This window comes from Stenella coeruleoalba (assembly GCF_951394435.1).
Source record: "Stenella coeruleoalba genome assembly, chromosome: 2".
Taxonomy (NCBI): Eukaryota; Metazoa; Chordata; class Mammalia; order Artiodactyla; family Delphinidae; genus Stenella; species Stenella coeruleoalba.
Genome location: NC_137147.1, coordinates 85157308 through 85170673, shown reverse-complemented (window position 1 = coordinate 85170673; position 13366 = coordinate 85157308). Strand labels below are relative to the sequence as shown.

At 39.4% G+C, this 13366-nt stretch overlaps 1 protein-coding gene across 4 annotated transcripts in view; it reads right to left on the bottom strand.

Annotated features, from left to right (window-relative positions):
* CAPN3 (calpain 3) overlaps window positions 1-13366 on the bottom strand; it is a gene marked incomplete at both ends in the record, with an annotated part of 47786 nt that overhangs the window by 30997 nt on the left and 3423 nt on the right. Inside the window, one exon of one of the 4 annotated variants that reach the window (XM_079906982.1) lies at window positions 2616-2940. The exons of the other annotated variants lie outside the window; for them this stretch is intronic. Coding sequence (XP_079763108.1) covers window positions 2616-2864 — 249 coding nt within the window. Of the gene's footprint in view, window positions 1-2615; window positions 2941-13366 lie in introns of those variants that run through there. 4 annotated transcript variants of the gene reach the window in all.

Here is a 13366-nt window from a genome sequence, read left to right as displayed (position 1 = left end):
TGTTCATGAACTTCAGCAGGTAGAAAATCAATAAGGATATAGTTGACCTGAATGGCACTAGCAATCAACTTAATCTAATTAACATTTATAGACTACTCCACCCAACAATAGCAGAAAACGCATTCTGCTCTCAATATCACATGGAAGAGTCACTAAGATAGACCACATTCTGGGCTATAAAACACACCTCAACAAATTTAAAAGAATAGAAAATATGCAAAGTATGTTTTCAGACTACAGTGGAATGAAACTAGAAAGCAATAAAAATAAGACAACTGGAAAATCCCAAATTATTTGGAAATTAAACAGCACACTTCTAAATAACACACAAGTCAAAGAAGAAGTTTCAAGAGAAGTTAAAAGTTGCTTTGAACTAAATAAAAATGAAAATATATCATCAAAATTTGTGGGATGCAGTGAAACCAGTGCTTAGAGGGAAATCTATAACATTAAGTGCATATATTAGAAAAGAAGAAAGATCTGATATCAATACCAATATTCTACCTCAGGACACCAGAGAAAGAAAAAAAATTTAAGCTCAAAGCAAGCAGAAAAACAGAAATAATAAAAGAGCAGAATCAATGAAATTGAAAATAGCAAAACAAGAGAGAATCAATAAAGCCAAAAACTGGTTCCTTGAAAAGGTCAATAAAATTAATAAACCTGTAGCCATGCTCACCAAGGAAAAAAGAGAGAAGACACCAATTACCAACAGCAGAAATGGAGAGATCACCACTACTGATCCCAGGGACATTAAAAGGATAATAAAGGAATACTGCAGATACCTCTAAGCCCACAGATTTGATAACTTTAGATAAAATGGACTAATTTCGTAAAAGACACAAAACTCACACAAAGACAAACAGACCATCTGAATATGGCTATACCTATTGAAGAAATTTATTCAATGATTAATAACCCTCCAAAAAAAAAGCACCAGATCCAGATGATTTATTGGTGAATTCTATGAAACATTCAAGGAAGAAATGATACAAATTCTCTACAATATCTTCCAGAAAAATCGAAGCAGAGGGATCACTTCCTAACTCATCCTATGAGGCCAGTATTACCCTAATACCCAAACCAGAAAAAGACATTGCCAAGGAAAACTACAGACCCGTATCTCTTATGAAAATAGAAACCAAATCCTCAAAAAAAAAAAATTAGTAACTCAAAAACAACAATGTATAAACAAAATTATATACTACAAGGATATAATTTACCTGGGATTTATTCCAGGTATGCAAGACTGGTTCAACATTTGAAAATCAATCAATGACATCCATCACAACAGGCTAAGAAGAAAAATCACATGATCATATATCAGTTGATGCAGAAAAAGCATTTAACAAAATTCAATACCCATTCATGATAAAAACTCCTAGGAATAGAGGGGAACGTCCTCAAGTTGGTAAAGAAAATTTACTTTTAAAAAGTTTTAAACGAACTGCAGTTATCTTCATATTTAATGCTAAGAAATTAGATGCTTTCCCCTTAAGGTCAGAAACAAGTCAAAATGTCTCCTCTTACCACTCTTATTCGACATCATACTGAAAGTCCTAGCTAATGAAATAAAACAAGAAAAGGAAATAAAATTTATAAAGACTGGAAAGGAAGAAATAAGCTCTTTATTCACAGATGACATAATTGTCTATGTAGAAAATCCCAAACAAATGCCAAAAAGAAAAAAAAACCTTTTTGGAACTAATAAGCAAGCACAGTTGCAGGATAGAAGTTTAGTATATAAAAGTCAGTCGCTTTCCTATATACCAGCAATGAACAAATGGAATTTGATAAAAACAAAAACAAACTTCATTTACAATAACACATACACACACAAAGAGAAATACTTTGGTATAAGTTAGTATGAACTCATGTTTTGCTTATTATAAATACAGATAGTTAATATAGAAATACAGTTATGTCTGGGATGAGTCCTAGGAATCTGCATTTTAAACTGGCATCCCAAGGTGATTCTGATGCAGGCAGTCCAAAGACCACACTTTGAGAAGCACAGAGTAGCTGAATACAGTTGAAACAAATGGACTCCTCAATTGCCAGGCAGTAAGGTATCTTTGAGCAAACTGCTTCTCCCTGTAGGGAGTGTGGCTGGTCAGCATGGACCTTTTTGTTTACACAGAAGTGACACATCACTAATGAACCAGCCTTAGGCAAGAAGTTAAGAAGGCAAATCTCTAGCCTCCTGCAGCCTCCTATGTCATAACTGTTCACCAGATTCCAGGGAACTCTCCTTGAAACTGTGAGCCCTAGTCCTCTTCACCACTCCACTTTCCCACCCCCAGAATACCTGCTCTCGAGAAGAAACATCAATTATTCCTTACTGTTTTACTACGAATTTAAGTCAGTGCATTAGCTCTCTTAAAAATACTTACAGTCTCAGGGATCTATAAAGTATTAAATAATCTCTAGTTCAGGAATAGAAAATAACAGCTCCAGTTTCAGGAGGAAGCAGGAAAGTATTTTGGGGGCAAATGGGTAGGAGAATGTTGATAAGCCACTTGCTCAGATCCGGGATCTGTGGCCTCAGGCTCTGGACCACTTGACCTCCCATCCCCAAGAGCTGTCTCCTGAAGCCCCGTCCCTCCTATCCCTACCTTTGGCCTTTTCCACATGATGGCCTTCATCTTGGTTTTCTGGCTCAGCTCATGGGAGCCCAGGGACTGAACACCTGCTGGGAACACACGGTCTTCAAAGAGGCACTTCTGAGCCAGGCACCGTTGTCTGAGAACAACAAAATCCTGCCCCTCATACTTGAGGGGCCGTGTGGCGGTGCCTTCTCCGTTTCTCCTGTTCCTCTCCCGGATCACACGGTCACAGAAGAATCCTGGCAGCACGTAGGGCATGGTGACCGCTCAGGGAGTGGAGCTGGGACTTCACTGTGGCCTCTCTCCTGCTGCGCCCTCAGTCCAAGGCCTAATCCTCCCGTGAATGGGCCGGAGCCTATATAGCTCCTCCACTCTCAGCAGCGCAATGCAAATGAACACAGCCCAGAGAAAGGCCGTGGTCAGAGTCAGCAGCTTTGGCTGGAGGCCCCTGAGCCCACGGTCAAGGGGCAACACCATGCCAGTCAGACAGGGAGCTGGCAAGGGGAGCGAGAGAGCCAGGGACAGCCCCAGGACAGGCCACAAGACCTGCAGACCTTCAGGCTACTTCCATCAGCCTTGCTGGGATTCTTTCTTTAAAAAGAGAAAATATAGTTACAGAGAGGCTTACCCTGCCTCAGCAAAAGGCATTCATGCCTTTAACACTGGCGGCCAATGGGATATAGCATGGGGCCTTCGAAACATGCTGTATACACTAATCCTATACAGGCTCCTGAATGCATAGGAGGATTCTGTTCCGGGCCATTGTCTGAGGTTAATGAAGCCTTCATTCTCCTGATGTCCCTGCCCCATCCCCCCAAAGACCTTGACTGGCCATTTAGGGACTCTAATCTGTGAGAGGGACCCAGAGGGTAGGTAGCTTGACCTCAAATGAGAGTCCCTGTTAGAGTGGGTTCCAGTGCAGTGAACAGACATCCACGGTTGTGAGTTCAGGACCTTTGAGGTAGAGAAAGTGGTAGATGGGGAAGGAGGATAAATGTGTGTTGGAATATATTCACAAGAAAACTGAGCTTTTTCAAAATTTCACCATGCACAGACGGGCAACTCGAGAGTAAGGGCAGGGAGCTGGCATGGGTGGAAACTCCGTTCTGGCAGCCTTCCCACTAGGAGGATGCCGTCTCCCTGTCCACTTGTTCACTCTTGTCAGTTTTTGTCAGTGCTTCTCAAAGTGTGGACTTTGGACTACCTGCATCAGAATCACCTGGGATGCAAGTTTAAAATGCAGATTCTAGGGTTTACCCCAGACCTAAGGATTCAGATCCTCTTGGTAGGGTTTTGGGACTCTGCAATTTAAATAAGCACATCAGAGATTCTATGTTCACTAGTGTTTGAAACCATGACGTTGGCTTTACAGGACACTATAATAGCTCAACGTAATTCTTTTTTTTTTTTTTTTTTTTTTTGCGGTATGTGGGCCTCTCACTGTTGTGGCCTCTCCCGTTGTGGAGCACAGGCTCCGGACGCGCAGGCCCAGCAGCCATGGCTCATGGGGCCCAGCCACTCCGCGGCATGCGGGATCCTCCCGAACTGGGGCACGAACCCACGTCCCCTGCATCGGCAGGTGGACTCTCAACCATTGCGCCACCAGGAAAGCCCTCAACGTAATTCTTGAGGTCAGTTTTTTTAAGAAATAATTTTATTTTTATTCAGTTTATACATGAACAAAGTTTTAAAAAGTCAAACAAAAGTTACCTAGAGGAATAGCAGTCTCTTGCCCTGCAAATTTCTCTCCTCAGAGACAGCCACTTTTAATTCTTTTAGCTCTTTCTTCTGGTATTTACCTCTATATTTCTAAATAATATGCTTATTTTATTACTTTTTAATTTATTATTTTTAGAAAGTATCAATAGAATTCCTATTTGGGGGAATGAGATTTAGGTTTCTCACATTATGCTCTGCCCATCATCTTCCCAAAATACTTATGTCATAAATTTTAGAGAAATTAAAATTCATTATTTCCTTTAATATAATTAAATATTGTTCACTTCTTAACTAAGTAGTATGCTGTGTTACATTTCCTTTCTGTATAAATGTTTCTTTTCTCTTATTCTTTATAATTCTCTGATTTTTTTATGTATCCATCAGTGCTTTTCTTCAGCAGTAGTTTTTACAAATACTTAAATGCATAGATAACCTAGAGGTTCATTGCTCCCCAACCTAGGGCCTTCCTTTGCAGCCCTTCTCCCCTACAGACCAGACCAGCAATCTTCCAGGTCTGGAGCAGTGGCCTGGGACTGACTGCCCTTCTCCTGGGTGGAAATCTGTTTCCTGGATTTTAACCCTTCTTTGGTTCACTCCTCGATTTTACTGGCACACAACTTGCAGTTTTCGTAAGAATGGATGAGTGGGAGGTAAGTCACTTGAGTCCTTGCCCATCTATCTCTTTTCTATCTTTGCACTTGACTGAAAATTTGTCTAGGTGTTTTAGGTTGAAAATCAGTTTCCTTCAGAAGTTTTAAGGCATTGTCTCATTGCTCCTGGCATCTGGTGTTGAGAAGTATGATGCAATTTTTATGAACATTCCTTTGTATGTGACCTGTCTTTTCCCTCTGAAAGCTTTTAGGGTTTTTTCCCTTCTCCCTCTCCCCAACAATCCCCCACCCCAATTCCAAAAGCTACATTTGTGTGTCTTGGTATGAGTTTATTTATTTTTAAAATTCTTTGTGCTGAGCCCTCAGTGACTCCTTTCAAGGTAGAGAATTTTGTCCCCAGTTCTGGGATATTCTTATATTATTTCTTTTACATTTCTCTCCCTTTCAATTATTTTTTCTCCCTTTCTTCCTTTCTCTCTTTCTTTTTTTCCTTTTCCTTGATTTTATATTTTAACCCTGTTATTGAAATGTTAGATTTTCGCTATCACAGTTTTTTAGCTTTTTATTATGAAAAATTTCAAACTTGCAGAAAAGTTTAAAGAATGGACACCCATATAACTTACATCTACATTCAACAATTGTTAACATTTTGCCATCTTTGTTTTACCTATCTATGTATGTATAGATTTTATTATTTTTTTGCTGAACCATTTGAAAGAGTGTTGTTCATACAATGACAGTTTACACCTACTTAGGGATATACTTAGGATACACCAGGCATCTCCTAAAGACAAGAACACTCTCCTACTGACCATAATGCCATTATCACTAAGAAAATTAACTACTGCTCTCTAATATTATCCAAGATCCAAATCCCTGTGATAATTTTTTCAGTTGTTCCCCAAATGTCTTTTATAGATGCTTTTATTTTTTGAACCAGTATCCAATTAATGTTCACAATGAAATTTAATAATTCAATAATTGGATTAGGTGGTGTTAAAGTGGGAATTAGTGAATTGGAAGCTACTTCAGAAGAAATCACGTAGAATACCACACAGAGAATCAAAGATGGGAAATTTTTTTAAAAAAGAGGTTAAGATATATGTGATAGAGCAAGATAAGATCAGCATATATTTCATTGGAGTTCTAGAAGAAGATAACAGAAAATATGGGGAGAAATAATATTCTAAGAGATTTTCTACAATGGATTAATGACTCCAATCCTCAGATTCAAGATCCCAATGAATCCTAAGCAGGAAAGATATAAAGAAATACACATTTAGACACAACAATGCAGAATACCATAGACAGAGAGGAGTTTGAAAGCAGTCAGAGAGAAAAGGCAGATGGCCTATTAAGGGATACCAAATAGAATGATTGCTGACTTCAACAACAACGTAATCCAGAGGACAGCACTGAGAATAAACCTAGGGCTGATTACTCAGGAAAAGTATTTTAAGAGTGACAGCAAATTTCACACAAATAAAAATTGAAACGCTTACTACAAACAGACCCCCACTAAAGGAACTTTTAAACAATGTACTTTAGGAAAAAGTAAAATTATTCTAGAAAGAAAAGTCTAAGACTCAGGAAGGATCAGTAAACAAAGAAATTGGCAAATGTGTGTAAATTTAAGCAAATATTGAAAAATTACAATATTTTCTAATTTTAAGGTTGAAAAATCAAGATAGAGATAAAATTCTGAACAACCATGGCATATTAGTTAGAAGAGGAGTACTTAAAGTGCTCTATGTTCCTCATATTATTTATGAGAAAAATAATGGTATTGATATTTCAGGCTTTGTCAAGATAATATGTATGCTAACAATTTAAGGCAACCACTGAAAAGACAGAAACAATCAATAACTTCCAAACTAGTAGAAAGAAAAAAGAATGAGAGAAAGCACTTTTAATCAATTAAAAGGACATAAAGAGGAAAACAGGAACATTTCAAAAGAAATACAAACAGAAAGGTTATGGTTAGGAAGATAGAAATAAACCCAAAGTACATCAAAGCTCATAATCAATGTAAATAGACTAAAATCTCCAGTTAAAAGACAAAGGTTTTGGACTTCCCTGATGGTCCAGTGGTTAAGAATCCGCCTTCCAATGCAGGGGACCTGGGTTTGATCCCTGGTCGGGGAACTAAGATCCCACATGCCGCAGGACAACTAAGCCCCCACACGCAACTCCTGAGCCCATGCACCACATCAGGACATAGAAATGTTGAAAGTAAAAGAATGAAAAAAATATATATCAAGCAAAAACTTGCCCCCAAAGTTGCTGTATCTACATTAATATCCAATATGATTGACTTTAGAGAAAAAAAAAAAAGGTTTTTAAAGAGATAAAATGGTTACTAAAAATTCCTAGAAGAATAAATATTACCACTGACTCAAGAAGAAAAACAATTTCAAATGATCCCATTATTATTGAAGAGGCTGTATTTTCATTAATAAATAAAATCTTCCCTTATAGAAAACACTGGCAAAATTCTACCAAATATTTAAGAAGCATATAGCTTCCATCTTACACAGTCTCTTCACAGAATAGAAGAAAGAACATTCCCCACTTATTTTAGGAGTTTAATATAACCTTGATCCCAAAATGGGACAGCACTAGAAAGGGAAATATTAAGCCAATCTCACTAATGATCATATATGCAAAAACCTAAATAAAGGATTTGTAAGCCAAAATTCAGTGACATGTAAAAATGATAATACATTCTAAGTTTGTTTTATTCTAAGAATGCAAGGGGTCAATACTGGAAAACTCTATTAATGTAATTTTGTATATTAACTGTTTAAAGAAGGAAAATCACGATTTTCTCAATAAATGCAGAAAGAGTATTAAAGTTCAACAACCATTTATGATTTTAAAAGAAACTCTTAGCAAAGCAGGAATAGAGGGGAACTTTCTTAATCATAAGTTGTTTCTACAAATCAATGTGTAGAAAATCTATTCAACAGTGAAATATTAAGAATACTCCCTTTAAAATGGGAAACCTGAGGAAGATGCCTGCTATCTCCTTAGTTATTAACATTATGCTAGAGGGTTTCGCCAGTGCAATAAAACATGAATTAGCCTGCTGAATACAGTTGTGCATAATGCACTGGGTAGCCCCATCATTATTTTCACGTGACCTAACTATTTCTACAGAAACATAGACTCTATAGACAAATAACTTGGGATCAATAATCAAATTATTAGAATTACTAGGAGTTTAGTGGGAGTTCCCTGGCAGTCCAGTGGTTACTCGGGCTCGGCACTTTCACTGCTGTGGCCCGGGTTCAATCCCTGGTATCCTGCAAGCCACGTGGCTCGGCCAAGAGAAAAAAAAAAAAGGCTTATTGGCACAAGGTGTGTTAGCACAAAGATAAACACACACAATGGAACACAACAGAGAGCGCAGAAACAGAGCCACGCATTGATAGATATTTGATTTATTTAAAAAGTGTCATGAAAAAGGGATTGTCTTTTTAATGAATTGTGCTGGAAACTTTGAATATCCATATGGAAAAACAACAAAATGTGATCCCTATCTTATATGCAAAAATAATTTCTAGATGTATTATAGACCCAAATATGAAGGCAGAAAAATAAAGTTTCTAAATGATAATAAAAAGGAATTACTTTGGTTTAGGAAAAACATTCTTAACAGAACACAAAAAGCACTAACTATAAAGGAAAAAATAAATTAAGAATTAATTTAGAACTTCTAATTAAGAGCTTTTAATTTAGAATTTTTTAAGTAAAAAAATACCCTTAAAAGAGGGAAAAGTTTGGACTTCCCTGGCAGTCCAGTGGTTAAGACTCTGGGCTTCCAATGCAGGGGGCGTGGGTTCGATCCCTGGTCAGGGAAATAAGATCCCACATGCCGCGTGGTGTGGCCAAAAAATGGGAAAAAAAGCACATCTAAACAATAAATGATTAGTATCCAGGATACATAAAGAATGCTTATGATTCAAGTTGAAAAAAACAACTGACTCAATAGAAAAATGAGCGAAAGACATTAACAGCTATTTTGTGGACAGCAAGATAAATAATCAAGAACTACATGAATTATGAAAAGATGCTCTTCTTTATTCATAATCAATGAAATGCATCTTCTCATACCTTTCTTGGCTATTTCTGTCTCTGCCCCTCCCATTCTCAGAGCTCTACTGCTGAGTTATTTCAGCTTGTTCCTCCCATGATGTCTAGAGTCCTGTCTCCATCACGACTTTCAGGAGGAGCTGCTGTCTTGCGGAATATAATGGGAGGCAGTCCTAAATGTTATCGATATTTATAGAATTGTCACACTTTCGCCAAAACTTATGCTTCCCCAGCCCCACTCCAGGATGGCACTGTGATGATTCTCTGCTGAGTAGAGAGGGGGCTGGCTCTCAACTGGGTACCTCATTTTGCCTTTCACTTACCATCACCGCTATTGACAATCGCGCTAAGCAAGTCATGTACGGTATCTCATTTAATCCTTAAAACAACTCTATGAAAGTAGGAATTTTCTTTTCACATGGGAGGAAACTGAGACCCAGAAATGGTCCGTAACTTGCCTGAGGTCACATTGGTAAGAGGGGGAGCCGGGATTTGAATCCAGTTTCTTTGACTTGAAAGCCTGTGCACTTCGTCACCGTGTTATGCTCCTGTCCTCAGCTGCCTATCCTAATATTGCTACCTAACCTTGAGCACCTACTAGGATTTTATGGATACTCAGATACAGCCATATGATGAGAATATCACTATGTGCATTATAGAAGAGAAACTCGAAACTTGGAAAGTTTATGTGACTTGCTAGGGGCAGAGCCAAGGTTCAGACCAGGTCTGTTTGGTTCTAAATCCAGCTGTCTTAACCACTCTGCACCATGCCCCCAATTCTTCCTTTTAGCGGCTAGCCCAGGGATCCCCACTTCTTTCTAAACTGTCTGACAGATGATGACACTAAAACAGATTACAAGCAGACCTCCCAGCTGGTTTTACTGGAAAGATGATATCCCTGAGAGAAGCAGCTGCACAGCGACTGGGCTCTAGGCCCAGAAACAGAGGGCTCACTGCACACAGCATCGGTGTTTCTGTAGCTCTGCTCCCTCCCTCTCATCTCACACTGGAATGAAATAAATTTATTTTGTGCCAAACTAGGATTTCTTCTTTTCGGAATTGAGTAACTCAGGTCACGTGACCCCCTGCGGGGAAGTTACCCAGGGTGGGGTGTTAATTATAGAGGTGATGGGCATGTGGAAGAGGTCGTTAGAGCAACAGACCTCTGGTGTCCCCACAGATTGTCAGAAAACTTTCAACTTCAGAGTGCTGATGTAAAGGCCAAGCACTGGGTCCCAGGAAGTCAATAGGCAGCTGTCTTCTACATTTCGCTCCTTTTCTTTAACTCTAGTTCAGACTAAAAGGAACCAGCCTCCTTGAAGAAATGATTCATTCCAGATCTAGAGCAAGAAATGTACAAGATGAGCCTGAGACTTTTTGTTGTGGCCAGAAAACAAGGAAGCTATTGAAAATGAATGGGGTCATGTCAAATGATACAGGCAACTTGTAGGAGGCTCCCATTGTCTGAAGATGGGACAATTTGAACATCAAAAAGAATAATGACTGTAATAGATTAAACTATGTTGCAGTGTTTCCTACTGATCACACTGTTCATAGGGTATTATCTCAAGCTGTGATACCTAGGAATAGAGAGAACATAGGAATACTGTTGATTCTCATTATTCATGGTAGTTACGTTCTATAAAGTCACTGTGACTGTGAGTGCTCAATTAGTGAATATTGAGTCATTGCACCTGGAGGAAATACAGCATTAGATTCCTGGGTGTCTACCGTCAATACATAACCTTATTTTATGTGTGTTTCTGTGTAAAGACACCTTATTTAATATATATATTAATTCATTAACATTGAACTCACAGCACTATAGCTCATGCCTGAATGAAGCTTATCTAACACATGTATTTTCTCTCCAAGGCACATCACAGCCTTCTTGCACTTAGGAACACTAAATAGCACTTCAGCACTACACGTTGGGGGACATTTTATTTATTTATTTATTTGCCCTAAGCCTGTTTGCTTCATTTTTTTTTAAAACATGTTTACTCTTCTTTTTTTTTTTTAATTTTATTTTTGGCTGTGTTGGATCTTTGCTGCTGTGCATGGGCTTTCTCTAGTAGCGGCGAGCATGGGCTACTCTTTGTTGCTGTGTGCAGGCTTCTCATTGCGGTGGCTTCTCTTGTTGTGGAGCACGGGCTCTAGGCCTGTGGGCTTCAGTAGTGTGGCACGCGGCCTCAGTAGTTGTGGCCCAAGTGCTCTAGAGCGCAGGCTCAGTAGTTGTGGCATATGGGCTTAGTTGTTCCGCAGCATGTGGGATCTTCCCGGACCAGGGCTTGAACCCGTGTCCCCTGCATTGGCAGGCAGATTCTTAACCATTGTGCCACCAGGGAAGTCTTCATCAGGGACATTTTAAACAGAGAAAAAACGTGGCACCAGACTATGAAAACGATACTTGGTTATAGTCTGAGAGCTGAAACTAAAAGGCAGAGGGTAACCTTGTCTGACTTCAGCTGGGAACATGCATGGAGGGAGACTCAAAATTTTCACTGCCCTACACATGTCAGCAAATGACCGAAGAGGCAACATGGATATTGATTTGGGGGTTACAAATAAATTTCAGTGAGTAGGTGAATTCACAAATACAGAATCCACAAGTCCTGAGGATCGACTGTATGTGGATCATAGCATTGACAACTCCAGGGTTGGAAAAATCACACCTATGGGGTAGAGTTGAGAAGTTTTATGACTATTTGATCTGAAGCAACTAAAGGAAGGATGGCATTATTCACGAATAAGGAGAATTACTATATAGAGGAAATCAGCTGACTCAATTTCACTGTCTGCTGGATCAGGGCCGGATATAATGTGCTAAAATTGTGGCCGGAAGAGTTCTGGCTAGAAATAAGGGTGAACTTTCAGACTGAGAAAGGTACTAACTATAGGTTAATAAAGGAGATGGGGGCATCGTTTTCCCTTCAAAACCTTAACATCAGGAAAGAAGTCCATCTACCTGGAGTGGCAAAAAGTAGTAGTTCCCAAACGTTTTTCAAGCCTATGATTTATAAGGAGTTTTTTTATAGCAGCTTTGATACTGCTTTATAATATATACTCTCTATTCCTGGTGCTCTTGGAGGGTATAATACACTCCTAAAAGTTCTGATGGTGATTATTTAAACCTGAAGTTTGGTTGAAACTGTTAAAGCAAGTGTCAGCTTCTCTTAAGCAGTATGCTTCCCAGGTGTTAGCTGAGGGCTCATGGTTCCTTGGAGATCCTGAATCCTCACATCATAGCCTCTGAGAGGTCAGACCCTCCTCCCTCCCACCACAGTTCGGCGGGTTCCGGGCAGCTTGCTTCTTTATGCTTCTGTCTTTCCCCACTCCTGTCCTTTCCACATTCTGACTTCCTGGTGTGCTGGCCCAGTTCGGCCTGTGTAAATCAAGACGCTAACTTCCGCCCTTTACTGAGAAAAGTTATATACTTGCCTCCGGCGTTTCACAAGTTCATTGGTAAAGAGGTCTTTGAGGGTCAGGTCAAGGGGAGGGATGACCCTCACCTGTGTGGTCTCCTGCCCTGTTGCTTCCCCCACCCCCCTTTGGTTTCTGTTCTAGCTCTCCTTCCTCTTGTAAGTAAATCAGCATTTTTTTTTCCTTTTTTTTCCCCTAGAAAACAACCATGTCCAGCCCCCTTCCTATAACTACAAGAATCTTCCTACTTTTTCCTTATGTGTTTTCCTCTTGAAGAGAAAAGCTGACGATTCAGCCACGGTAAGGATTCACATATAAACACATCTGGATAAATATGTATAAAATATCAAAGATAATTTTGTAGTGGTAACAAGACCTAACCTGAAGAATGTAGTGGTTTATTTTATTTTTTAATTTTTGTCTTGTGTAACAGCTTGGGACAAGGGAGAAGTTAGCTCTGCCTGGATGCTGGGGAATTGGGAAGGGGTAGGAGACCAGGTCAGACAGAGAGCAGCAAAGCCCAGCTGGTGGGGTTGGATTCAGGCTGCTAGGCAGCAGAGGAGAAAGAAATGGTTTGGGAAAAGGAGTAGGAAGGGGATGGCAGGACTGTGAGTTAAGGGGGAAAGGGGTCTTATTTGTCTATTCTCAAGGTACTTTTCCCCCCTCATATTTTAACATCCCTGAAATTGTGATGCATGTTATATTAGAAAGCCTCCTCCAATTGCATTCAGCTGGGTGGTGGTCGTGACCTTCCGTGGATACCCTCTGATAAGATCTTAGTACCAGCATCAAAATCTTCTAGACTTGTTGAAAGATGGTTCATGATAAATTACAACTTGGGAAACTTACGTAAACTCTAGCCTTAAAAAGAGTGTAAATCAAGAGATTTCCAGGTATGGAAACTATAGGAAA